Source organism: Mobula hypostoma, chromosome 30 (genome assembly GCF_963921235.1).
Source record: "Mobula hypostoma chromosome 30, sMobHyp1.1, whole genome shotgun sequence".
Lineage (NCBI taxonomy): Eukaryota > Metazoa > Chordata > Chondrichthyes > Myliobatiformes > Myliobatidae > Mobula > Mobula hypostoma.
Window position 1 is genome coordinate 7248455 of NC_086126.1, and position 27391 is coordinate 7275845.

The following is a 27391-nucleotide window of genomic DNA, read 5'->3' on the forward strand; positions in this document are numbered from 1 at the left end:
AGAGTCCCGAGGAGGTTCCCGAGAACGATTCTGGGCATGGAAGGGTTAATGTAAAGAGCGTTTGATGGCCCTGGGCCTCTACTCACTGGAGTTCAGAAAAATGAAGAATTGAAACCTATTGAATATTGAAAGGCCGAGATAGAGTGGATGTGGAGAGGATGTTTCCTACAGTGGGGGAGTCTAGGACCAGAGGACACAGATAGAGTGGATGTGGAGAGAATGTTTCCTATAGTGGGAGAGTCTAGGACCAGAGGACACAGATAGAGTGGATGTGGAGAGGGTGTTTCCTATAGTGGGGGAGTCTAGGACCAGAGGGCACAGATAGAGTGAATGTGGAGAGGATGTTTCCTGTAGTGGGGGAGTCTAGGACCAGAGGGCACAGATAGAGTGGATGTGGAGAGGATGTTTCCTGTAGTGGGGGAGTCTAGGACCAGAGAACACAGATAGAGTGGATGTGGAGAGGATGTTTCCCATAGTGGGGGAGTCTGGGACCAGAGGACACAGAGAGAGTGGATGTGGAGAGGATGTTTCCTATAGTGGGGGAGTCGAGGACCAGAGGACACAGACAGAGTGGATGTGGAGAGGATGTTTCCTATCGTGGGGGAGTCTAGGACCAGAGGACACAGATAGAGTGGATGTGGAGAGGATGTTTCCTATAGTGAGGGAGTCTAGGACCAGAGGACACAGATAGAGTGGATGTGAAGAGGATGTTTCCTATAGTGGGGGAGTCTAGGACCAGAGGACACAGATAGAGTGGGTGTGGAGAGGATGTATTCTATAGTGGGGGAGTCTAGGACCAGAGGACACAGATAGAGTGGACGTGGAGAGGATGTTTCCTGTAGTGGGGGAGTCTAGGACCAGAGGACACAGCCTCAGAAGAGAGGGGACGACCCTTTAGGACAGGGATGAGTGTGGCAGTAGAGGAGGGCACAGAATGACCTGTTGCAACGGGGACACGAAGTAAAACTGAAGCGGGTGGCCACCAGGAGACCCCGTTGTTTGACTGAAGCCCTCCATTGCAGGCAACATCCTGTGAAGCTCGTCTGCCCCTGATGGGGCAGAGAACCGCGAGCAGCTCTGGGTCCCTTTATCTGGGAAAAGATGTGCTGGCGCTGGAGAGTGCCCAGAAGAGATTCACCAGAATGACTCCAGGAATGGAAGGGTTAATATGGGGGGAGTGTTTGGTGGCCCTGGGCCTGTGGTCACCGGAGTTCCGAAGAATCAGGGGAAGATCTCACTGAAACCTACCAAATATTGAAAGCCCCAGACCAGGGGTTCCCAACCCTTTTTTTTAATGCCTTGGAGCAAAGCCATTAATCAAGGAGACTGTGAACTTGGGAACCCACAGAGCGGATATAGAGATCAAATACGAGAGAACATCTGCAGATGGGCGGTGATGAACTCCCAGTGGTCACCCATTTTAATTCCACTTCCCATTCTGATAACGTCAGCCCACGGCCTCCTGATGAGGCCACACTCCAGATGGGGGAGCGTCACCTTGGGTAGCCTCCAACCCGATGGTGTGAACATCAATTTCTCCAGCTTCCGGTAATGGCCTCCCACAGTTCCCCACCCCCTCACCTTATCGCCTTGCCGGCCCATCACCTCCCACTGGTGCTCCTGCCCCCTGCTTCTCTTCTTTCCACGGCCTTCTGTCCTCTCTTATCAGATTCCCCCTCCTCCAGCCCTGTATCTCTCTCACCAGTCAACTTCCCAACTCTTGACTTCACCCCCCTCCCACCCCGCCAGGTTTCACCTATCATCTCGTGCTTCTCTCTCTCCTCCTCCCCACCTTCTAACTCTGATTCCTCATCCGGACCGTAAGAAGATGGCGGCCCGACGCAGCACGCAGCGGCCACTCCGGTGATGATGTCTGTTATCTGTCAGGTAGGGTGCCGCGCACAATCCTGATTTGATGGAGACGGACGTGAGAGCACGGAGGAACATCTGGTGAAACTTCTGAAATGCCTGTTTCACTGCCGCTGCTACTGTGTGATCCGGAATCTCCGGAAGAGAAGGCCCCAAGTCCTCGGCTTTGCTTGTTGCTCGGCGGCCGGGGCGGGGTCGAAGTGCTCGGCAGAGATGGTGCTCGGTGACGGAGGGTCAAAGTTTTCGGACGGACTCAGAGTCCGCTGCGGTCGGGTGCTTCCAATGGTGCTGCATCGGCAAGTTAGCGGCGCTTGGAGGTTCATGGCAGGGAGAGTTTCTCCCTTCTGCCGTCTGTGTGAAATGATGAGGCTATCGGGACTTGAGACTTTTTTTTTACCGTGCCCATGGTCTGCTCTTTATCAAATTACGGTATTGCTTTGCACTGTTGTAACTATATGTTATGGTTATGTGGTTTTGTCAGTTTTAGTCTTGGTTTGTCCTGTGTTTCTGTCATATCCTTCTGGAGGAACACTGTTAATTTTTTAATGCATGCATTTCTAAATGACAATAAACGAGGACTGAGTGTCCTCATAATCTAATCTCTTTTCCTCCGGTCCCGATGAAGGGTCTCGGCCTGAAACGTCGACTGTCCGCTCTTTTCCACAGATTCAGCCTGGCCTGCTGAGTTCCTCCAGCATTGCGTGCGTGTGTGCGTGCGTGCGTGCGTGCGTGTGTGTGTGTGTGTGTGGGGTGAGTGTGGAGAGGATGTTTCCTGTAGTGCGGGGGTCTACGACCAGAGGGTGCAGCCTCAGAATAGAGGGTCATCCCTTTGAGGAGTAATTCCTTCACCCACAGAGTGGTGAATCTGTGGAATTCATTGCCACAGACAGCTGTAGAGGCCGAGTCACTGGGTATGTTTGGTTGACAGGTTCTTGATTCATAAGGATGCCAAGGGTTAGGGGAAGAAACCAGGATAATGGGGTTGAGAGGGGTACAGGTTTCCCCCGCTATCCAAAGCGTTCCTATGAAACCGTTCGTAAGCCAAAATGGTGTAAAGCGAAGAAGCAATTACCATTAATTTATATGGGAAAAAATTTTGAGTGTTCCCAGACCCAAAAAATAACCTACCAAATAGCACATAAAACCTAAAATAACACTAACATGCAGTAAAGGCAAGAATATGATAAATACACAGCCGATATAAAGTAGAAATAATGTATGTACAGTGTAGTTTCACTTAACAGAATCGAGAAGATAGAGCCAAAAGCGATTTGTAGAAAAAAACCGGCCCGTACGTTCATGCGCACACGGGTGCCCGTGTAAGGCTTCATGGTCATGGTAGTCTTTCGGGGTAAACACAAGTTTAAAGCGGGTGTCTTTTCTCGTAAAAGCGGAAATCCTCTTTCGGTCAGCGAAAGCAGGTACTAATGTAGGTATTTCGTAAAAGCGAAATGTCGTAAAGCGAACGTGCGGAAGGCGGGGGGGGAGAGACACCTGTAGCAAGTAGGCCATGATGGGGTAGCAGAGACCAGATGGGCCGAATGGCTAGATTCTGTGACTTATGGTTAACCAGAGACGTCATATTTACCGAGGTGTAATGGAAGAACGTGCTGTGAGGTAAAACGGTAACAGAATGCAGAATACGGCTGCAGAGAGACGGCAGCGTGGTTAATTAAATGAATAAATAAAAAATAGAGCACATAAATAGAAATGGAATTTATTTTCCTTCTCGGTCTTTCCACAGGCTGGGATTGATTTCCCTGGAGCGTCGGTGTGCTGCCTCCCTGGTACAAGGGTCACGGGAGCTGTACCACATTCTGGAAGGGGAAGGGAAACAGCCAGTGAAGGCGGTGCCTACGAGTGCCGACAGGATAGAGAGAACAAAATCTGGATGGGGTCCTGCAGGCCGAACTTTCGAGAGCTGAAGATTTAAGGGCTAGTTTTGTCTGCCGCGCGTACACCGAAACTTCCGTGGAAAGGTCCGGGGCTCGGTCCTGCAGCTGACAACGAGGAGCGGAGAGCGAGTTTGTAAGTCTGGCGCGGAGGCAAAGGGTGTTGGGAATGGCGAGGGTGCGGGACAGGATGCAGAGATTGAGTGCCAGGGACGGGGCGGCGTGGGTGTAGCCACACCCCCAGCCCTGAGACCCCAGGCCAAGTCGTTTGGTTCCAGACAGCTGGTTTATTGATCATTACAGGATGTCTCTCTGGTGCTTCCTGCTCCCTCCCCCTTTTCCCCAACCATGAACATTGTAACTTGGCCCCCATGGCCGTCTGTGGCAATGAATTTCACAGATTCACTACCTTATAGCTCAAGAAATTCCTCCTCATCTCCATTCTAAAAGAAGGTCCTTCTATTCTGAGGCTGTGCCCTCTGGTCCTAGACCTCCCCACTACAGGAAACACCCTCTCCACATCCACTCTATCTGTGTCCTCTGGTCCTAGACTCCCCCACTACAGGAAACATCCTCTCCACGTCCACTCTATCTGTGTCCTCCGGTCCTAGACTCCCCCACTACAGGAAACATCCTCTCCACATCCACTCTATCTGTGCCCTCTGGTCCTAGACTCCCCCACCATAGGAAACATCCTCTCCACATCCACTCTATCTGTGTCCTCTGGTCCTAGACTCCCCCACCATGGGAAACATCCTCTCCACATCCACTCTATCTGTGCCCTCTGGTCCTAGACTCCCCCATGATAGGAAACATCCTCTCCACATCCACTCTATTTGTGTCCTCTGGTCCTAGACTCCCCCACTATAGGAAACATCCTGTCCACATCCACTCTATCTGTGCCCTCTGGTCCTAGACTCCCCACTATAGGAAACATCCTCTCCACATCCACTCTATCTGTGTCCTCTGGTCCTAGACTCCCCCACGACAGGAAACATCCTCTCCACATCCACTCTATCTGTGTCCTCTGGTCCTAGACTCCCCCCACTATAGGAAACATCCTCTCCGCATCCACTCTATCTGTGCCCTCTGGTCCTAGACTCCCCCACTATAGGAAACATCCTCTCCACATTCACTCTATCTGTGTCCTCTGGTCCTAGACTCCCCCACTATAGGAAACATCCTCTCCGCATCCACTCTATCAAGACCTTTCAACGTGAAGGCTCTCACCTAGCTGAACGTCCGGACTAACACTCCAGACAAGTCCCCGGCAGAAAGTAACAGGCCTAAGGCAAGATGCTCCAGCCGTGGCACCTGAGGAGTTAATTTTCTTTTCCCCAGAGCTTCGTGCCAAGACCCGAACGTGATTCTGAAACAAGAGGAGGAACTAGCGGAAGAGTGGTTTCGCTTTGCAGGGCAGGGCAGGGCGGGGCGTAACAAGCCCTGGCAACGAGCCTGCAGGGTCAGTGCTAGGAGCAGCTAACGCGAAACTTGAGATTTATATTTAAGCTCCAATGGTCGATAACTATTTCAGAGAGTGCTCAGGTTACCCTGGGCGAGGCTGGTTTGTGCGTGTTCTCAAGTGGACAATGGGTAAGTCCAGCGGGCGTCGAGCGGCCTGTCTGGGGGGTCCTCACCGGTGAAGCCCTGCGGTACAATGTCCCGGTGACCCAGGTTCGATTCCCACCACGGGCAGCAAGGACCATCTCTCCCCGGGACCGTGTGTGGTGGGTTTTCCTTCGGATGCTCAGGGTTCCTCCCGCGTCCCAAAGACGTATGAGTTAGGGTCAGCGCGCTGTGAGATCACTGCGTTCGCAAATTGTGCAGAGGACGCGGAGAGTCCGCAGAGGGGTGTGGATAGAAACATAGAAAAATAGGTGCAGGAGTGGGCCATTCGGCCCTTCGAGCCTGCACCGCCATTCAGTACGATCATGGCTGATCATCCAACTCAGAACCCTGTACCTGCCTTCTCTCCATACCCCCTGATCCCTTTAGCCACAAGGGCCATATCTAATATCGCCAATGAACTGGCCTCAACAGTTTCCTGTGGCAGAGAATTCCACAGATTCACCACTCTCTGTGTGAAGAAGTTTTTCCTTATCTCGGTCCTAAAAGGCTTCCCCTTTATCCTCAAACTGTGACCCCTCGTTCTGGACTTCCCCAACATCGGGAACAATCTTCCTGCATCTAGCCTGTCCAATCCCTTTAGAATTTTATACGTTTCAATAAGATCCCCCCCCCAGCCTTCTAAATTCCAGCGAGTATAAGCCTCGTCGATCCAGTCTTTCATCATATGAAAGTCCTGCCATCCCAGGAATCAATCTGGTGAACCTTCTTTGTACTCTCTCTATGGCAAGAATGTCTTTCCTCAGATTAGGGGACCAAAACTGCACACAATACTCCAGGTGTGGTCTCACCAAGGCCTTGTACAACTGCAGTAGTACCTCCCTGCTCCTGTACTCGAATCCTCTCGCTATGAATGCCAGCATACCATTATAGTGAGCGGGCAAGGGTCTGACCGGTGGAGTACAACGCTGGTAAACGCGAGGTCGTCCGCTTCGGAAGGGAAAACAGAAGATCAGATTATTATGTAAATGGCGAAAGATTGCGCGGAGGGATTTGGCACTGGTTGCGTTTGAGTCGCAAAGTGGTCAGTTTGCAGGAGAAACAGGCGATCGAGTAGGCCTCCATTGCAGGAGGGACTGAATTTAAGAGCGGGGGGGCGGGGTTATGTTGTAACTACACAGGGGTGAGGCCACACCTGCAGCACTGTGTGCACGTTCTGGTCTCCTCACTTTGCGGAAAGGTACATCGGCTTTGGGCGTATTGCGGAGGAGGAGGTTCACCGGGTTGCTTTCCGGAGATGCGGAGGGTTAACCTCCGAGGGGAGATCGAGTCTCCTGGGACCGCGCTCACTGGAAATTCAGACGAGCGAGAGGGGATTTTATGAAAGGGGTAGATGAGGCAGAGGCAGGAAAGTTGTTTCCATTGGCAAGTGAGACTAGAACTAGGGGACATTACCTCAAAATCTGGGGAACAGACTGAGGATGAAGACGAGGAGAAACTGCTCTTTCCCAGACAGCAATGGATCTGCTCAGCCCGCTGCCCAGGGAAGCCATAGACACTACTGATGACATTTACAGCACAGTTAGATAGATTAAGGCAGCGGTCCCCAACCAGCGGGCCGCAAAGCATGTGCTACCAGGCCGTGAGGAAACGATACAAGTCAGCTGCACCTTTCCTCGTTCTCTGTCACACCCACCCTGTTGAATTTGAACACAGGGTTTCCAATTGTCCCGTATCAGCCGGGACATCCCATATATTGGGCTAAATTGCTTTGTCCCATACGGGACTGCCCTTGTCCTGTATTTCCCTCGCTAAGGTAGAGCGTTCCTATGAAACCTTTCGTGCCGAAATGGCGTGAAGCGAAGAAGTAATTACCATTAATTTATATGGGAAAAATTTTTGAGCGTTCCCAGCCCCAAAAAATAACCTACCAAATCATACCAAATAACACATAAAACCTAAAATAACACTAACGTATAGTAAATGCAGGAATATGATAAGATAAATACACAGCCTATATAAAGTAGAAACAATATATGTACAGTGTAGTCGGGAAGATTAAACGAAAACCGATTTGTGGGGGAAAAAATCAGCACGTACGCGCACATCGCACGCGCCCGTCACACATGAGCACACGGGTGCCCGCGCAAGGCTTCATGGTCATGGTGGTCTTCCCCGGGGTAAATACTGTACAAGAGAAACCACACACAAAAAATGCTGGTGAACGCAGCAGGCCAGGCAGCATCTATAGGAAGAGGTACAGTCGATGTTTCGGGCCGAGACCCTTCGTCAGGATTTGACTGCTACTCTTGTCCCTTATGTGGGAGTGGGAAAGTTGGCGACCCTAACTGTAAAAGACATGTTGAGGTGAGTTTAACCCTACTTGAGCTCCCGTCCCCCCCCGCCCCCATCGGCCGGTCCGCAAGAATATTGTCAATATTAAACCGGTCCGCGGTGCAAAAAAGGTTGGGGACCCCTGGATTAAGGGTTATGGGGAAAAGGCGATTTTATTGAATGGTGGAAGAGGCCCCTCCCCACTCCCATCAGGTTCTCGAAGCGACCTGTAATACCCTACCTCTACCTGGGACCAGAACTCCTCCTCCCCTCACTCAAGTGTTACCCGTGTTCAGGTCAGGTCACTGGTCTGAACGCTCCTGGTACCATGTAACCCAGTGCTACCTGTCGCATGGTCGGGTGGTCGGCGACTAGACCGGCTCCCCCACCGGGCTTGCCTGGCCAGGAGGGTGGCTAGACACCCTGCAGGACGAAAAACAAGACCTGTCAAAGGGCGGATGAACCCTCTCGTAGGGTCGACGGCCATCGAGCAAACACGTGCCGAGAAGCGCGGAAAGGGCATCCCTTGCATCGAAGATTGGTCTGGCCGTTCACGGCAACAGAACTTCCCCCAGCCGTCTTGGACCCCACCATCCCACTGGATCTGGGAGGGGATGTCGAGAGGGTGGGTCCGGACCTGTGCAACCCCCTACTCACCTAAAATCCACTCACGCACACGCTGTTCCTTTCTGAGGAGTGGGGTACCACCCCACTAACTGACTGAAAGGAACCATCATCATCCTACGGGATGGATTGCCAGAGAGAGAGTGTTACTCTGCTCAGTTTGTCAGGCAAGTTATCGTTGTTTATTTAAGCTTCTGTTAACTAGTGTTTCTCGTATTAGAGTCAAATTTATGATCAGCGACATATGACCAGAGGTCATGGGTGAAGAGTTTAAGGGTGAAAGGTGAAGAGCTTAAGGGGAACATGAGGGTAAACTTCTTCACTCGGAGGGTGGTGAGGGTGTGGAACGAGCTGGTGCATGCAAACTCAATTTCAACACTTAAGAGAAGTTTGGACAGGTACGTGGATGGGAGTAGGCAGTTTAAATGGTTCAGCACGGACTAGATGGGCCGAAGGGCCTGTTTCTGCGCCGTACTCTTCTACGACTCTATGAATTGCACATTTGTCGTTTTGCGGCAGCAGTACAGCGTAAAGACGTAGAAACTACAACAAATCACAAAAATAAATGCTATAAATAACGAGTAACACACACAAAACGCTGGAGGGCAGCATCGACGGAGAGGAATAACGAGTCGACGTTCCGGGCCGAGCTTCCAAGAGGACCACAACCTTGTCGTAGGGTTTGGAGGCTCGCGTGTTTCAATGACCTGAAGAGCGACGTTGGCTGGGAGTCAGGGGGCCCTTGGTAAGGGTCACCCATGCCAAACAGGGTCAAAGGGCAGAGGTCAGACTAAGAGTGGTCCACCGGTCCTCCAGGTTCGGGGTTAAGAACGCTGACCGGTCAAACAAAATTGGAACAGCAGTGAAGAATCCTTCTACATCTGAGTGAGACGGTATTCCTGAGTCTCCACCAGGGAGTTGCGTGACTGGCAGTCGTGAAAACCGAGAGGAAGCTACTTCATGATGAAAGAAGCCCTGAACACCAGAGATGGAGGGCCTCCATTGCTGCCCCCAATACCAGTGGCGTAACGGGCAGTGGGTACGTAATTTGGGCCAAAACCCTTCATCAGGAAGGGGGCGGGGGAGAGGAAGCCAGAATAAGAGGGTGGGAGGGAAGGGAAGGAATATAAACTGGCCAGTGATGGGTGAGGGGGAAGATGGGGTGGATGGGAGAGGTGTGGTAAAGCAAGAAGCTGGGAAGTGATTGGTGGGAAAAGCGTTAACGAGGTGAAGAAAGGACGAACGTGATTGGACGGGGGAGCGGACCGTGGGAGAAGGGGAAGGAGGAGGGGGACCGGAGGGAGGTGATGATGGGTGGAAATAGGTAAAGGGTTGAAGGAAAAGGAACCTGATAGGAGAGCAGAGTCGACCAAGGGAGGAGGGAGGTGATGGGCCGGGGAAGAGAAGAGCAGGGGTTGAGGGTGGATCCAGAATGGGGGAGTGGAAAACGAGAGGGGGGGGAAGGGTGTGGAGAAATCACCGGAAGTTAGGAGATCGATAATGAGTCCGTGGACCCGTTAAGTTCTGCTGCCACGAAGAAGCTGATTTCCACGTCGGTTACACCCACAGTAACGAACCGGAACAAGTTTTCAATGTCAGTAAGTCAAAGAGGAGCTGGGAAGATCGTCCTGATACCTTGAGTCAACAAACCAGAGCAGTGAAGCGACCGATCTCCCCGCTGCCAGTGGGGGGTGCTTTGTCTGAAAATGTCGAGAGGCTCTTGAAAGGGAAGTTACATGCGATTCCTCTAAAACAAAATGGAAGTCCGGTCAGGCAAAATGGTGTCAGGGTTGCTTTGAGAAGGGAGAGGAGAACCGGTCCACAGAGACGTTATTTGTGAAAGTCAAGGGAGGGCAAGACTACGGATAAGCGGCGAACAATGTGTCTGTCTGGGGAAGGTGAGATCATTGCAAAGGCGCTCGGGACTGTGATGAATGGGTAAGTACTGTGGTTAGGGGTGTGTAAAGGGGGCACTTTCCTGCTGCAGGGCAGTTCTGTGTTAGGCCAGGGGATGAGCGGAGGTGCCACGAGATGGAGGAGATAGGGACGAGTGGGTCGAGAGTTAGAGGGAGGGTGAAGAGGAAGCAGGGGGAAGTGGAGGAGGGAGGGAGAGGGTGGGGGAGGGAGGGCAGGGGAGGAGGGGAGAGGGGCGCGGAGGGAGGGATGGTGAAGAGAGGGGGGTGTCAGAGAAGGGGGGCCAGAGGGAGAGGGGTGAGGAGGGACAGAAAGGAGGGAGGAGTGCAGAGGGAGAGGATGGAGGGGAAGGATGGGTGGGGGAGAGGGGAAGGGGAGGAGGGAGTGAAGAGGGATGAGGAAGGAAGGGTGAGAGGTAGAGGGGAGGGAAGGGTGAGGAGGGAGAGGGGGCAGGGTGGGTGAGGAGGGCAAGGGTGGGGAGGGCGAGGGGGAGGAGAGCAGTGAAGGGGAGGGGGCAGGAGGGTGGAGGGGGCAGAGGGAGAGAGGGTGAGGGGGAGGAGAGAGAGGGTAAGAGGGAGGGGGAGGAGGGAGAGGGGAGGAGGGAGAGGGGAGGAGGAGGGGGAGGAGGAGGGGGGAGGAGGAGGGGGGAGGAGGAGGGGGGAGGAGGAGGGGGGAGGAGGAGGGGGGAGGAGGAGGGGGGAGGGGAAGGGGAGGAGGGAGAGGGAGGGGGAGGAGGGGGAGGGGGAGGAGAAGGAGGGGGGGAGGAGGAGGGGGGAGGAGGAGGGGGAGGAGTGGAGGGGGAGGAGGGGAGGGAGGAAGAGTGGGAGGGAGGAAGAGTGGGAGGGAGGAAGAGTGGGAGGCGAGGAGGGAGAGGGAGGGGGAGGAGGGGGAGGGAGGGGTTAGGGGCCTGTGGCAAAGTCTGTTATCATTCCACAGATCAGCTTGTTTGGTGGGCAAGTATTATTTTCATTCCCGCACTGCATTAACCCTAGACATTTATCTTTCGTTCTGCATTGGATTTGTGCTCATTCTAGTAAAACATTTTCTTGTGGTTTAACACGAGGGGCGCCTCCCAGCTGCTTTGCAAACACCCTGAGCTGAATCACAAAGAAACACAGGACGAATATTAAAATAATTTTCCTCGCGACCCTGAACAAGGTTCACAGGTAAACGCTTGGATAAACAACTAATGAAACCTCTCAGGTTTCGTAAGGCTTGTCCTCTGTATTTGACACGAAAGTCACATCCACCAAACTCGCCCGACAAGATCCACTCCCACGCTGCGGCATCTTGCAGGCAACAGCAGGGTTTGTAAGCTCAGGCACTACGTGGGAGGCTGGGTCTGTGTTGGCCGCGTTGAGGGTGGAGGAAGAGCCCAGTTTGAAGCCGGTGCCAAGATGCAGGGTGGGGAAGAGGAACACAACGCGGGCCGAAACCAGAAAGTGACAAAGTCCACTCTCTGCTCCTGCGGCTCCTGTGACACCCGAGGCTTCAGGCTGCCGGTGACAAGAGAGGTGCTCGCCGCTGTGTCGGGGTCTCTGCGGGCGATTGTCTGGGCGCCTGGGGGACAGAGCGTGCGGCCACACTCGTGGGCTGCCCCCGTCCCCAGCGCGTCCTTGGGTGTGCTGGCTGTTTGAACGAACGACGCATTTCTCTGCACTCCTCGACGCACACGAGAGGAATAAATCTGAAAATGAATTGGGGCTGGGATCAGGATCAGCAGGCGTGAGCTGCGGGGGGTGGGGGGGGGAGTGTAAAACGTCGGGGTCACCGTACAAGAACCAGCTGCCGACGTAAAGACTCGCTACGGCTTCCAAAACACGTGGTGGCCGCCAGACTATCTGAGTGGTCCCAGCCCGCTCCCCTCCAGGCGGGGAAGTGCCAGAACCTCGGCTGCAGCAATCCCGACTTCCGGTGCTGTCCGCGCGGAGTTTGCACGTTATCCCGTTCTCATTGCTATTCTGTGCGATTCTGATCAGGGCGCAGTGGCAACGAACGACACAGCGCCAAACTGAACTGACCTGAACATTCCCAGTCTGCTTCAGTGACTCTCCGGTTTGATGATTAATAGTCTTGCGTTTACCCCTTGGGGTTTTTTTAATACTTTATACTGGGATAAAGTTTTTAGAAGTTTTAAAGTTTTTATAAGTTTTAAACTCTTATTAATTTTTTTTTTGCCTTTTGCACAATTTGCCCTTTTTTTTGCACGTTGGGCGTTTGACGTTTTTCTTAGACTGTAACATATAGGAGAAGTAGGCCATTCAGCCCATCGAGTCTGCCCCGCCATTCAATCATGGGCTGATCCACTTCATCCAGTCATCCCCACTCCGCTGCCTTCTCCCCATACCCTTTGATGCCCTGGCTAATCAAGAACCTATCTATCGCTGCCTTAAATGCACCCAATGACTGGGCCTCCACAGCTGCTCATGGCAACAAATTCCACAGATTTACCACCCTCTGACTAAAGTAATTTCTCCACATCTCTGTTCTAAAAGGACGTCCTTCAATCCTGAACGGGTTCGTTGCTTCCTGGCCGTCCGTGGGGAAGGCGAATCTCAGGGTTGTACACTGTACGCATGCTTTGATAATTGACGTACTTTGGATCTTTTTTTGACCATGCGGGCTCCCTCCCACTTCCCAAAGGCTTGTGGGCTGCTGCCAGTTGCCCCCGGCGTGAGGGTGAGGAGGATAAAGAGGAGGAAGGGGGGAGCGGGCAAAGAGTAACCGCATTAATGTGGGATTAATGTAAGCAGGTGTTGGCGCGTGGCCAAGTGGTTAAGGCGTCGGTCTAGTGATCTGAAGGTCGCTAGTTCGAGCCTTGGCCGAGGCAGCGTGTTGTGTGTACTTAATCACACATTGCTCTGCGGTGACACTGGTGCCAAGCTGTATGGGTCCTAGTGCCATTCCCTCAGACAACATCGGTGGCGTGGAGAGGGGAGACTTGCAGCATGGGCAACTGCCGGTCTTCCATACAACCTTGCCCAGGCCTGCACCCTGGAAACCTTCCAAGGCGCAAATCCATGGTCTCTTGAGACTAACGGATGCCTAAAATGTCAGCAGGTAGTTAGTGGTCAGCAGGGATTCAATGGGCCGAAGGGCCTGTTTCCAAGCAGTATGGCTCAGTGATTTCCACGATCTGACATTCCCCTCACCCCCACCTTACTTGCAAAAGTACTTTCACTCCAGTGAGATAACGGGCCTCATTTTAAATGTGGCACGTCTCGGCATCCCCTGGGTCGGACAGTGAGGCCATCGGCCCAGACTTTACCGATTCCCGGAACAGGGCACGAGAAGCCTCCAGATACGAGCAGTGCGAACCTCCCCTGAGGGAACGAGGGAAGGGGCAAAATGAGAATTTATTACTGTTGATTTACGTGGTAACATTTGTTGTTGTGCAAAGAGATGACAGAAATATTGAGGTGATGTTCATGGGTTTACGCTCCAAAACCTGATGGTGGAAGGGAAGAAGCTACTCCTGGATCGTCATGATTAAGAAATGGTGTGAGACCGGGTCCTGAATTACCCCTATGAACTGTGCTTTTGAAAAGAGAGAGAGAGAGAGAGGTATTTAGCACCGACATCTTGTTTTGAAAAGAGAGAGAGAGACGAAGACTGCTTTGAGATGGTGTTATGAACCCCTAAGGTTCATATTTCCTGCGGACTGTCACTTTAAGGCACAAGACGGGACCGAGACTAACTTTTGGTTTTCTGCTGAGTTCGGAGAGAGAGGGCACCGTGCAGCTTATAAGTCGCTATGGTGACCGAGGGTGGCATTATTTGATGGACAATCGTTGTTATGGTTTCTCTGGAGCGTGTTTATACTTCCCAAGGACATGGCCTGCTAGTGCATTCTTGCACAGAGAAAGGAGGGAGGAGTTCTTTGAATGACAGTTGGTACTCAGTACGGTGAGATAAATAGGAGGTCAAATGATAGACCTGCAACACATATTTTTGGACACTGAATGAGCTTTGTTGTGCCCACGGAAAAAATTGATTTTTTTGGAGGATCGATCAGTGGCTCTTGCAGTGAGAAGAGAGAGTGACCAGTGGGGAGTTGTCCACGTGTCCAAACCTTTGCCTGGGTTGATGATTCCACCGCAGAAGAACGGTCCCCTTTGTTGAAGTCACAGTCAGTGTCTTTTACAGGATTTCAGAGGACAACGAGAAGATCGATGGCGTCAGCTTCACCTGAAGACTCAAATCTCTCCCTCTGTCTCTCTCCATCACTACTCAACTCAATACCACAAACTGAACTGAACTTTACTCATCATTGTAAGATTGTATCTATTTACCCCTAGACTTGAAGAAGCTTGGTTTTTATATATATTTCACACTTACTTATATATAATCATTGCTAACCGGTTTGATTTATTTGCACTTAAATTACTGTGTTGCATAGTTACTAATAAATATTATCAGCTAATAGCAATACCAGACCCCAAAGTGTTTTCCATTTCTGCTGGTTCTTTAACCCATCACGGGGTACATGACGGGTGAGAAAGAGAACAATAGAGTGACAGAGACAGTGACAAAGATAGAGAGAGTGTGACAGACAGAGAGTGAAAGAGACAGAGACAGAGGGAGTGAGAGAGAGTGTGACAGAGACAGAGAAAACACTGCAGGTTACCTGGTACTCCTCGGGGGTCATGCCCACTGCCGTGGCTGTCTCCTGCAGCTCGTTGACGGGCTGGGCTTTGAACAGCTTCTGCAGCAGGACGTAGATGGCGGGGGACTCTGGGGACGTCTGCAGCAGCACCACGAGACCGCCATACCAGGAGGCGCGCGAAATGTAGTGGGCGTACAGCTTCTCCTCCTTCGAGAGGAGCTGGAAGGCGTCCTGGCAGTCGAGCAGCGAGATGCCAATGTCGTTGGGCAAAATATACTGGGAGTCCACCATCTTGTCTCGTCCTATGAAGGCAAACCTGAGGTATAAATACAAACAAGGCTGATTAAATTCAACAGAAATAAAAAGGAACATTTTATTGATTTTTATTTAGATTGGATTATGAGGATACTCAGTCCTCGTTTATTATCATTTACAAAAGCATACATTAAGAAATGATACAATGTTCCTCCAGAGTGATATCACAAAAAAAACAGGACAAACCAAAGACTAACACTGACAAAACCACATAATTATAACATACAGTTACAGCAGTGCAAAGCAATACCATAATTTGATAAAGAACAGACCATGGGCACGGTAAAAAAAAGTCTCAAAGTCCCAATCTAGTCCTGATAGTCCCCGATAGCAGGCAGCAAAAAGGGAGAAACTCTCCCTGCCGTGAACCTCCAGGCACCGACAACTGCCGATGCATTGGAAGCATCCGACCACAGCCGACTCTGAGTCAGTCCGAAAACTTCGAGCCTCTGACCAGCCCTCTGACATCGAGCACCGAGCACCATCTCTGCCGAGCGCCTTCGACCCCGCCCCGGCCGCCGAAACAAGCAAAGCCGAGGATTCAGGGCCTTCCCCTCCGGAGATTCTGGATCACACAGTAGCAGCGACAGAGAAGCGGGCATTTTTCAGAAGTTTCTCCAGATGTTCCTCTGTGCTCTCACGTCCGTCTCCATCAAATCAGGATTGTGCACGGCACCCTACTTAACAAATACAGATATCGTTCACCGGAGTGGCCGTGCGCGCTGCGTCACGCTGCCATCTGCTCCTCATTCCTTTTATTTTGAGATACATGGTAAAAGGCTCAACGATTCTGTGCCACCCGATTAAACTCTCCTCTCATGGCTGCCATCAGGAAGGAGGTACAGGAGCCTCAGGACCCACAGCACCAGGTTCAGGAACAGTTATCACCCCTCAACCCTCAGGCCCCTGAACCAGAGGGGACAACTTTATTCGCCCCGTCACTGAAATGTTCCCACAACCAATGGACTCACTTTCAAGGACCCTTCATCTCGTGTCCTCGATATTTATTGCCTTTTCATTCATTATTATTGTCATTTCTTTCATCTTGTATTTACACAGTTTGTTTTTCTTCCGCACTCTGGTCGAACGCCCAGATTGGGCGGTCTTTCATTGATTCTGTTAGGGGTGTTACTCTATTAGAGATTTATTGAGTACGCCCACAAGAAAATGAATCTCAGGTGTGTATATGGTAACATATATACACACTTCGATAATAAAATTTACAAATGTAGAACAGAGCAGTACAGGAACAGGCCACTCGGCCCGCAATGTTGTGCTGAACCAGCTAAAAAGCAAATCAAACAATCCCCCCGACCTACACCATGTCCACATCCCTCCATCTTCCTCACATCCACGTGCCGATCCAAACGTCTCCTAATAGAAACCATAGAAAAACTACAGCACAGAAACAGGCCTTTTGGCCCTTCTTGGCTGTGCTGAACCATCTTCTGCCTAGTCCCACTGACCTGCACACGGACCATATCCCTCCATACACCTCCCATCCATGTATCTATCCAATTTATTCTTAAATGTTAAAAAAGAACCCGCATTTACCACCTTGTCTGGCAGCTCATTCCATACTCCCACCACTCTCTGCGTGAGGAAGCTTCCCCTAATGTTCCCTTTAAACTTTTCCCCCTTCACCCTTAACCCATGTCCTCTGGTTTTTTTCTCCCCTCGCCTCAGTGGAAAAAGCCTGCTTGCATTCACTCTATCTATTCGTAAGGCCAGTGATGTTGTGGGGATGGAACTGGACTCTCTGACGGTGGTGTCTGAAAAGAGGATGCTGTCCAAGTTGCATGCCATCTTGGACAATGTCTCCCATCCACTACATAATGTACTGGGTGGGCACAGGAGTACATTCAGCCAGAGACTCATTCTTCCAAGATGCAGCACGGAGCGTCATAGGAAGTCATTCCTGCCTGTGGCCATCAAACTTTACGACTCCTCCCTTGGAGGGTCAGACACCCTGAGCCAATAGGCTGGTCCTGGACTTATTTCCTGGCATAATTTACATATTACTATTTAACTATTTATGGTTTTATTACTATTTATTATTTATGGTGCAACTGTAATGAAAATTAATTTCCTCCAGGATCAATAAAGTGACTATTATATGACTACTATACCCATCATAATTTTATATACCTCTATCAAATCTCCCCTCATTCTTCTACGCTCCAGGGAATAAAGTCCTAACCCATTCAACCTTTCTCTGTAACTGAGTTTCTCAAGTCCCAGCAACATCCTTGTAAACCTTCTCTGCACTCTTTCAACCTTATTAATATCCTTCCTGTAATTTGGTGACCAAAACTGAACACAATACTCCAGATTTGGCCTCACCAATGCCTTATACAACCACATCATAACATTCCAGCTCTTATACTCAATACTTTGATTAATAAAGGCCAATGTACCAAAAGCTCTCTTTACGACCCTATCTACCTGTGACGCCACTTTTAGAGAATTTTGTATCTGTATTCCCAGATCCAATAATCTACCACCACCACCCCAGGCAGCACATTCCAGACATCCACCACTCTCTAGAGAAAAAACTTGCCCTTCGCATCCCCCTTTAACCTACACCCCCCCTCACCTTCAATGCATGAATTAGACATCATAGAGCGATCAGAAATGGAGAGAGTGAGCAACTTCAAGTTCCTGAGTGTCAAGATCTCTGAGGACCTAACCTGGTCCCAACATATCGATGCAGTTATAAAGAAGGCAAAACAGCGACTGGACCTCATTAGGAGTTTGGACAGATTTGGTATGTCAACAAAATCACTCACAAACTTCTATAGATGTACCATGGAGAGCATCTGACAGGCTGCATCACTGTCTGGTATGGAGGGGCACAGGACCGAAAGAAGCTGCAGAGGGTTGTAAATCTAGTCAGCTCCATCTTGGGCACCAGCCTACAAAGTACCCAGGACATCTTCAGGTAGCGGTGTCTCAGAAAGGCAGCCTCCATTATTAAGGACCTCCAGCACCCAGGACATGCCCTTTTCCCACTGTTACCATCAGGGAGGAGGTACAGAAGCCTGAAGGCACAGACTCAGCGATTCAGGAACAGCTTCTTCCCCTCCGCCATCCAATTCCTAAATGGACATTGAATCCTTAGACATTACCTCACTTTTTCAATATATATTACTTCTGCTTTTTGCATGACTTTTAATCTATTCAATACAGTATACTGTAATGAATTACTTATTTTATTTTTCTTCTGTATTATGTACTGCTGCTGCTAAGTTAACAAATTTCACGACGCCTGCCGGTGATAATAAACCCGATTCTGATTCTCTGACTGGATTCCCCGAACGGAGAAGCCCCGCGGGTGAATTTGTTTTAACGTGGTGGAGGCTGATAAAGACGGGTAGCCACCGCACGGCCCCGGGCAGATCGGGAGGGAGGGAGGGTCCATGGCATGCCAGACGACTGGGGACTCTTGGCGGACACCAGACAGCCTGCAGACGGCTGGCGATCCGGAGCCACGCACACAAAATGCCGGGGGCGCTCAGAAGGTCAGGCAGCACCCTTGCAACCCTTCACTCGCTAATGGTGTCGCGCCGTCATCTTCCGCCAGCTCCACCGCCGTATCTCCCTCGGCGTGGAGCCTCCCCGTTGACCGTACCGCCAGCAGACAAACGCCAGACGGCTGAAGTCCGGGGGGGGGGGGGGGACCTCGGGAACCTAGAAACACGACCATCGGAGAAAGCTCCAACAGTTATGGGATCCCAGCGACCCTCTAACACTAAAGGGGGTGCAGGTAACCCCTCCAGAAGTACAAGTTAACTCTCCTCTTCCTTTCCAGTCCTGGCGAAGGGCCTCGACCCAATACTCTCTTGCCTGACCTGCTGAGTTCCTCCAGCTTTTTTGTGTGTGTGTGTGTGTGTTGCTTTGGATTTCCAGCATCTGCAGATTATTCTTCCGACATTATAGGGGTCAGGGGTGGATGGGAACCCCTTCCAAAAATACGGGATATGGACAGACCTCCAACTTAAAGGGGACCTGAACCCCGACCCCCTCCCCCCAAAAAAATAAAGAGACTAATATTTGTGGTTTCTCATTGCAGACACAGGGGACCAGGCGCACCCCAATAGTAAAGAGGTCCCGCTTCCTAGCCCACGTTAAAGGGGCCGGGCGTCCTGGCCAATATTGAAAAGGGGTCGGGGGTTTGCAGCGTTCGGTCCGAACCAGGACAAAGGAAGCTTCTTGAGTTACGGGCGGGAGCCGGCTACATCGGAGCCGGCGGGTAAGGGGGGCCCCGCCGGCCGAAGGGAAACTCACCTCTCCGCTTCATTCATCCACTGGCTCCGGCCTCTGGTCACGGGGCGGGACGGGCAACTCCTCTCCCGCCCCCTCGCCGCCCGGCTCTCACCAATAGGGCAGCGGGGCGGCCGACTGACACCTCCTGCGACCAACCGCGCGAGGGACTTCCTGATTGACGTGCTCCACCCCCAATCGGGGGGCAGAGACGACCCGTCCCCCGAGTTTAAAATATCACGTGCTACCAGCCCGTACGAGGAGGCTGTCTCATAACAGTTCGAAAATAACACGGTAGGAAGTCAAGCTATATCTCTGGTATTACGATTGAATAATAGTTACGGGGAAAAATAATAATGCAGTGATTCCTGGGCTGGCGGACCAGCCCAGTATTGATTGACATCCGACTTGATCAATCAGAGAGCAGGAGGAAATGATTGACTTTGACATCATCCAATCAAACAGGGAGATGGAATCCTAAACTGGCGCGGGTGTCTTTAGAAAGTATGAGATTTATATTTGGCATGAACAATAACTCATATCGTTAAGTAGATAAATAAATATTACAAACTAAATGTTTCTTTTATAACCTTAATTGTATCTAACTCGACGATTTTGGACACCGGTAATGACAAATGCAACAGCCGGTTGTCCGAGGGAAGCAGTAGGCCCGGACACAATCCGTGTGAAAGGAGTCCGTCGGTTTAGTGGTCCGGGTGGCCTTTGCGGGAAGGTCGATGGCAGCTCCGGGGACCAGCGAGGCGGCCGCTCCCGCTCGCCGGTTGTTTCGTGACTGCTGGGGCTGCCGGGTGGTGTGCGGGGGCGGCCTGCTGGCTGCCAGCGGCTACGTTTACGCCTCGGCCCGCGGGGTGATGAAGAAGGGAGGACCGACCCGGATGGGCACCGTGGGCCAGATCGTCTTCGCCCTGAGTGAGTCCGGAGGGGCGCAGACCCCCATCCCACCGCCCGCCAGACCCTGCCTCCGACTCCCTCTGCCCCCACCCCCGCCTGGACAACCATAACCTTACCCCCACCCTTATACAACCATATAAAAATGTTAAATAAAACCTGGTAAAGGTCTGACTAATTAAATGGATCTCAAGGGGCCAACACATTATGAGCAACACACACACAAAATTCGGGAGGAACTCAGCAGGTCGAGCAGCGTCCACAGAGGGGAGTAAACAGTCAACATTTCGGGCCAAGATCCTTCGTCGGGTCTGGAAAGGAAGGGGGCAGAATTCAGAATAAGAAGGAATCCATTAGGAGAAAGGGAATTAGCAGGGGCACCAGAGGGAGGTGATGGGCAAATGAGGAGAAAGTGTGAAGGGAGCCAGAGTGGGGACTGGAAAGAGAGGAGGAAGGGTTGGCCGGGGGGGGGGGGGGGGGAGAGAAAGTACTGGAAGTTGCTGAAACTGTTGTTCATGTCATCAGGCTATAGGCTGCCCAGACAGAATGTGAGGTGCTACTCCTCCAACCTGAGGTGGCCTCATCGGGGCAACAGGAAAGGCCCTGGACTGAGCTGTTGGAATGGGAAGTAGAATTATGAAGGGTGGTCACCAGTAAATCCCACCTTTTGTGGCACTTGGCAAAGCAGTCTACTCCTATTCCTCTCCATCTCCATAGATGCTGCCCGACCTACTGAGTTCCTCCAGCGGTTTGAGTGTGTTGCTCTGCATTCCCCAGCATCTGCAGGACCCCTCGCGCCTGCACCTTTTGATTCTACAACTTTTGACATGCTTTTCCTTCTCTCGTGGCAGGCTTGCTATCCTTGGGTCTGGTCATCATGGTCGATCCTGTTGACAAGTCTCACCCGAAGTACAGAGGAGCACCGGGCCTACAAAGCAAACCAGGAGAGCCGTCCAGCAGACCTTGACTGACCTTGCTTCAGCACAAAAGGGAAAGTTTGGTGACTTCTGTGAAAAATTTCTCTTTGGGGGGGGGAAGAGTGAAAAAAAAAGAACTTTCACACAGTGGAAGGAATTATTTCTAAAGACTTGAGGTGCCCAGATGGGGCGGGTTGGGGTGACATGGGGGAAGTACATCGTGTCATTGTGTGCGCTTGTGTTAATCAACGTTTCTGTACACGTTCGGTATTGGAAATATGCCATGGAGTTTGCTCATCAAATAAATTAAACATCTTACTGGAAATTAGCTGGTCGTTTTCTTAAGCCCATCACCCCTATTGGGGCAAAAGCCACTGGCAGCAGTCCGCCAGCGTCCTCAGTCCTGGTCAGTCTTTCCCGTTGTCCCCATTGTCACCAATCCTTCCTCTCCCCGGGATGAGGCAGCTTCTGTTGGCATTCCTGTAGCTCTGGGTTTTTACGGAAATGGGTTTGCTAGCCCCCCCCCCCCCCGTGCTCAGTCTTCCTTTTGCAGCCTGGGGCCATCCACGGCGGAGCTAGGTTGGAGAGTACGTTAAATACCTTCTGTCCCGGAGCTGGGCCTCCGGCTCCAAGTCCAGAATCGTCACTCCAAGAGGTGGCACGTACATCGAGACGTGCAGGGAGACCCGCCGTTGGCGTCAGCGACCGATACAGGCCGAGGGTGTGCTGATGGGGGGTGGGGGGCAGCCTGCAAGTGTCGCCGCGCTTCTGGCGCCAACTAACCCTGACCCGTACGTCTTTGGAGCGTGGGAGGAAACCGGAGCACCCAGTCACGGGGGAGAACGCACAGACCGTGTCACCCCCTCCCACCCCACCAGGCTCCACAGACACATCTCCGAGTTCTGTACCATCCAGACTTTATCCCTTCATCGTTGGGTCCAAATCCCGGTGTTCCCAGCACACTTTCCGGGGCAGAACGACCGTACTTCAAGGAGAATGCCCATTTTAACCCTCTCACCAGCATCGGAGCTGCTCAGGGCTCACGTCGATTCACTATTCCAGTTAAAAGTGGCACTGAGGAAACAAACAACACTATAATTTGCCGTATAAACACACTTCCTCTCAAATACAAATCACCGCAATCAATACCCCGTAACTGCCCCTTCGGAGTCGAGCTTTTGAACTGCCTGCACCACTTGGCATTTTTGTGGTGCGAACTGAAGTCTTGAGGGTTCGACCGATTGAAGTGCCGGGTGGAATCGAGGCGGAACTCAACCATAAGGCATAGGAGCAGAATTAGGCTGTTCAGCCCATCCAGTCTGCTCACCCATTCCATCATGGCTGATCCCGGATCCCATCAAGCCCATTCACCTGCCTTGATACCCTGACCGACCAGAAAACAATCAACTTCCACCTTAAATATACGCACAGCCTTGGCCTCCACCGCAGGGCGTTCCACAGACCCACCACTCTCTGGCTACTCCTTACCTCTGTTCTTACCCTCAACGTACGGTAGGTTTCAATGAGATCCCCCCCCCGCATTCTTCTAACTTCCAGTGAGTACAGACCCAAAGCTGCCAAACACTCCTCATATGTTAACCCCTTCATTCTCAGAATCAACCTCATGTACCTCCTCTGGACTCCCTCCAATGTCCTTCCTGAGACATGGGGCCCAAAACTGTTGACAATACTCTCAAGTGCGGCCTGCAGCATTATCGCCTGGCTTTTATATTCTATTCCCCTTGAAACGAATGCCAACATTGCAATTGCCTTCTTCACCACAGACTCAACCTGCAAATTAACCTTCTGGGAGTCTTGCACGAGAACTCCTAAGTGCCTCTGCACCTCTGATGTTTGAACCTTCTCCCCGTTTAGATAATAGTCTGCACTATTGTCCCTTTTACCAAAACGCATTATCATACATCTGCCACTTTTCTGTCCATTCTTCCAATCTGTCTAAGTCCTGCCCCAATCACATTGCTTCCTCAGCACTACCTGCCCCTCCACCTATCTTCATATCATCGGCAGACTTTGCTGGGCCCGTGAACGAAGAATGACCCAAATTATCTGTGGAATTTGTTACCACGAGCGGCAGTGGAGGCCGAGTCATTGGGTGCATTTAAGGCCGAGATAGATAGGTTCTTGATTAGCCAGAGCAGGGAAGACGGCAGGGGAATGGGGATGACTGGAAGAACTGGATCAGCCCCTGATTGAATGGTAGAGCAGACTCAATGGGCCAAATAGCCTACTTCTGCTCCTATATCTTATGGGCTTAAAACAGGACAGGTAGAAATACTTAGGGTATTGGGGCTGGAGGCGAGAGATGAGCCAGTGAGAAAGGATCTAGTGCTTTCCCGGCGTAAATGACAAATAAACTCTTCTGGGGCTTCCATCCAGGATTTTAACCGACGTTTCGATACCTGTACCCGGCTGCAAGCCCGAGGGGAGTTTATCCAGACAAGCTGGTGTTCAGCCACGGGGGTCACTCACCTCTGCGGTGAACTGAGGCCGTGGCCGGCAACTAACGGGCTCCCGAACCGGCTGCAGTGATGACCGGCCTCGTGGCTGTTCAGTCACTTTCGTGAACTTCAGTTCTGAATGTCATTTGCTTGCTTTTGTTGTGTGCACAATGTGTGTGTGTGTGTGCGTTTTTTCTGCACATTGAATGCCTGATGGTCTTTTTTTTAAATGGGTTCGATTGAGCTTCCTTTTGTTTTGTGGCTGCCTGTAAGGAGACAAGTCTCAAGGTTGTATACACAACCATCACGCCGCCATCTTCTCCCGCTTCGGTGATGATATTTGTTGTGTGTCAAGTAGGGGACCGTGCACAATTCTGATTTGATGGAGACGGATGTGAGAGCACGGAGGAACATCTGGAAAACTTCTGAAATGCCCGCTTCGCTGCCACTGTGTGGTAACCGGAATCTCCGGAGCTGAAGGCCCCGAAATCCCTGGCTTTGCGTGTTTCAGCGGCCGGGGAGAGGTCGAAGGTGCTCGGCAGAGGATGGCGCTCGGGAGGCTGGTCAGAAGCTCGGAGTTTTCGGACGGATGGACTCAGTGTTGGCTGCTTCCAAGGTATCGGCAAGTTGATGGTGCCTGGAGGTTTATGGCAGGGAGTTTCTCCCTTTTGCCGCCTGCTATCGGGGACTTGGGATTCAATCGACTCGGGACTTTGAGACTATTTTTACCGTGCCCATAGTCTGTTCTTCATCAAATTATGGTGTTGTTTTGCACTGCTGTAACTATATGTTATAATTATGTGGTTCTGTCAGTGTTAGTCTTTGGTCTGTCCTGTTTTCTGTGATATCACGCCGGAGAAACATTGTATCATTTCTTAATGCATGTATGCATTTCTAAATGACAATAAAAGAGGACTGAGTGTTCTCATAATCTAATAATAAATGTACTTTGAACTTTGAAGATTGTTTGATGTCATTTCCTGTACGCGAGCATAAAGGAGAACAAAATAATTGTTACTCCAGGTCCGATACAGCACGAGAACCACTGGGCTGTTGAAGACACTATCTGCTGGATGAAACATGAAGCATAACCCTTCTCAGAGCGGAGGAGAATGTCAAAGCACGATAGCGTAGTGGTTACCATTAACACTTTACAGCCCCAGCGATCATTGATCAGTTTCGATTTCCACCGCTGTCCGCAAGTACACACGTCCTCCTTTTGACCACGTGGGTTTCCTCCAGGAGCTCCAATTTCCTCCCACGTTCCAAAGAAGTATGGGTGAGTGGTGGGCGTGCTATGTTGGCGCAGGAAGCGTGGTGACACTTGGGGCCAGCGCCCAGCACATCCTCAGACTGTGTTGGTCATTGATACAGATGATGCATTTCACTGTGTGCTCCTACGTACATGTGACAAGATAAAGAATCTTATAGACTCTTTTAAGGTTGGCGCAGGACTGGGAAAGTTTCCTACTTTCAGTTTATTTCTTCTGAGGCAGACCAAACGGTCGCTATTTGTGTGAACTTGATTAGAGTGTTCAAGGGTACAATAAGGAGACAGAAAACAAAACCGGCAGGTGCTGAAATTTTGACAATACTGTATTGGAGAGCATCCAGAGGGAATGAAAGGGTTAATGTACAAGAAGTGTTGGATGCTTCAGGGCCTGTACACACTGGAGGTTCATGACTACAATCCCGGGAATAAAAGGGTTAATGTACGAGGAGCGGTTGATGGCTCATGGTCTGTACTCGCTGGCGTTTAGAAGAATGGGGGGGGGGGGAATCTTATCGAAACTTCTCCAATATTGAAAGGAGTTGAACTGGAGTGTGGAGAGGATGCCCTTGGTATTGGGAGAGTCTAGGACCAGGGGCCTCATAATAGAGGGACGTCCATTTAGAACCGAGATGAGGAGGAATTTCTTTAGCCAAGAGGGTGGTGAATCTGTGGAATTCACTGCCACAGGCAGCTGTGGAGGCCAAGCTGTTGGGTTATTTAAGCAGAGGTTGATAGGTTCCTGATAAGTAAGGGTGTCAAAGGTTATAGAGAGGAGGCAGGAAAAATGGGGTTGAGAGGGAAAGTAGATCAGCCACATTGGAATGGTGGAGAGACTTGATGGGCTGAATGGCCTAATTCTGCTCCCGTGTCTCATGGTCTAAATCCGTTGCTGAGATTCCACCATTGGCTGTTAACAAGAGATTCCGCAGATGCTGGAAATCCAGAGTAAATTCCGGAGGAACTCAACAGGTGAGGAAGACGTTTCGGGCCAAGACCCTTCATTAGGATGAGCCCTGCCTGACTCGCGGAGTTCCTCCAGCGAGTTTTGCCTCACGCAACCCAATACAAATTACTAATAGTCTCAGCATTAACTTCCGAACACATGGATTTGCAACGGTAGCCCCTTCCCGACTCCGGTCACGTTGAAATTGTAAGAAAGAGCTCGCCACAGGAACAGCGGCGTCACTCACTTCGACGGTAAACACGCTGCTCGGGCATTGAGTGAAGCGTCCAGAGCGTTAAAATTTTACAATTTTTTATTTCACATTTTGCTTTAATCTCGAGACAAACAAAAGTCTTTTGTTAAAGGAAGGCCGGCCCTGCAAAGCCCTGGTGAAGGCATGTTTTCTCACTGTCAGGCACTGTGCAGGATCAGGCCGGTGACAGCAGCCCCACGCGCTCCGTCTCTCCACGAGTTTTATAACGGCAGTTGAGTGCGGCGTTCAGGAAAGTTCACTTCTTGCAAACAATCAACACTGCTGAAGGGACGAGACCTGTCAAGACAACAGTAAAAACAAAGTACACAGAATTAATCGGCTTCATGAATTGTTCACAGTGCAATCTGCAAGACACTTTACTGGTATGGCGTTCTGCTGCTGTAGGCCGTCCACTTCAAGGCCCGACGTGCTGTGCGTTCAGAGATGCTCTTCTGAACACCACTGTTGTTATTTGTGTTAGTCACCTTCCTATCAGCTTGAACCAGTTTGGCCATTCTCCTCTGACCTCTCTCACTAACGAGGCATTTTTGCCCACAGAACTGCCACTCACTGAATGTCTTTCACACCGTTCTCTGTAAATTCTAGAACATTGGTCCATGGACCCCTTGGACCCCTACCATTAACCATGGCTTAGGAGAAGATGGGAACCCCTGCTCTAGAGACTGTTGAGTGTGAAAATCCCAGATCAGCAGTTTCTGAAATACTCAATCCACCCCGTCTGGCACCAACAATCATTCCATGGTCAAGACAGTTAGCTCACATTTCTTCCCCACTCCGATGTCTGGTCTGAACAACAACCGAACCTCTTGACCATGTCTGCATGCTTTTTATGCACTGAGTTGCTTTTCACGTGATTGGCTCATTAGATATTTGCATTAACAAATGGGAAGCCCCAGAGAGACATTCTGTAACGATCAATAAACCGATTGTTTGGAATCAAATGACCTTGCCGGGTGCCTCAGCTCGGTGTGTCTGCAGCACACCACCCCCTTGCCCTGGCACTCCTCTGCCACTAGTCTCACACCCCCCCCGAGCCTCGTCATTCCCAACATCCTTTACTCCCACCAAATTTACAAGCTCACTCTCCGCTCCACGTTGACAAATACAGCACTGTGCAAAAGTCTTAGGCACCCCAGCTATAGACACTTCCACTGTAGGCATCCCTCCACAAAGCAAATCGAGGTTGGAATTATAAACTCCGGTGCACAAGGAAAGAGTTCCACCATGAATGGT

The 27391-nt window shown here is 51.0% G+C and overlaps 3 protein-coding genes across 4 annotated transcripts in view; 1 reads left to right on the forward strand and 2 right to left on the reverse strand.

Moving 5' to 3' along the window:
* Positions 1-19457, reverse strand: part of dpp3 (dipeptidyl-peptidase 3) — a 57345-nt gene extending 37888 nt beyond the window's left edge. The window contains exons 1-2 of one of the 2 annotated variants that reach the window (XM_063036115.1): positions 19408-19457; positions 14827-15121 (exon numbers count right to left, since the gene is read on the reverse strand). In XM_063036115.1, the coding sequence (XP_062892185.1) occupies positions 14827-15121; positions 19408-19424 (312 nt within the window). In that variant the 5' untranslated portion in view covers positions 19425-19457. Of the gene's footprint in view, positions 1-14826; positions 15122-17909; positions 18158-19407 lie in introns of those variants that run through there. The other variant, XM_063036114.1, reaches the window with a different exon arrangement.
* Positions 19458-19949: 492 nt separating this feature from the next.
* On the forward strand, positions 19950-21534 carry dmac1 (distal membrane arm assembly component 1). The gene is made up of 2 exons (XM_063036128.1): positions 19950-20313; positions 21144-21534. Exons 1-2 carry the CDS (start codon positions 20121-20123, stop codon positions 21257-21259), a joined length of 309 nt encoding a protein of 102 aa, XP_062892198.1. The 5' UTR covers positions 19950-20120; the 3' UTR covers positions 21260-21534.
* A 4658-nt stretch (positions 21535-26192) lies between these two features.
* ubxn1 (UBX domain protein 1) overlaps positions 26193-27391 on the reverse strand; it is a 38387-nt gene continuing 37188 nt past the window's right edge. The window contains exon 10 of the mRNA XM_063036192.1: positions 26193-26434. Coding sequence (XP_062892262.1) covers positions 26394-26434 — 41 coding nt within the window. The 3' untranslated portion in view covers positions 26193-26393. The remainder of the gene's footprint in view (positions 26435-27391) is intronic.

What these genes read in the sequence shown, in the direction of transcription:
- dmac1 (XM_063036128.1), top strand. Translation starts at nt 20,121, where the DNA reads ATGGCAGCTCCGGGGACCAGCGAGGCGGCCGCTCCCGCTCGCCGGTTG. An exon ending in CCAGATCGTCTTCGCCCTGA is followed by an intron (nt 20,314 to 21,143) that starts GTGAGTCCGGAG and finishes CTCTCGTGGCAG; the next exon opens with GCTTGCTATCCTTGGGTCTG.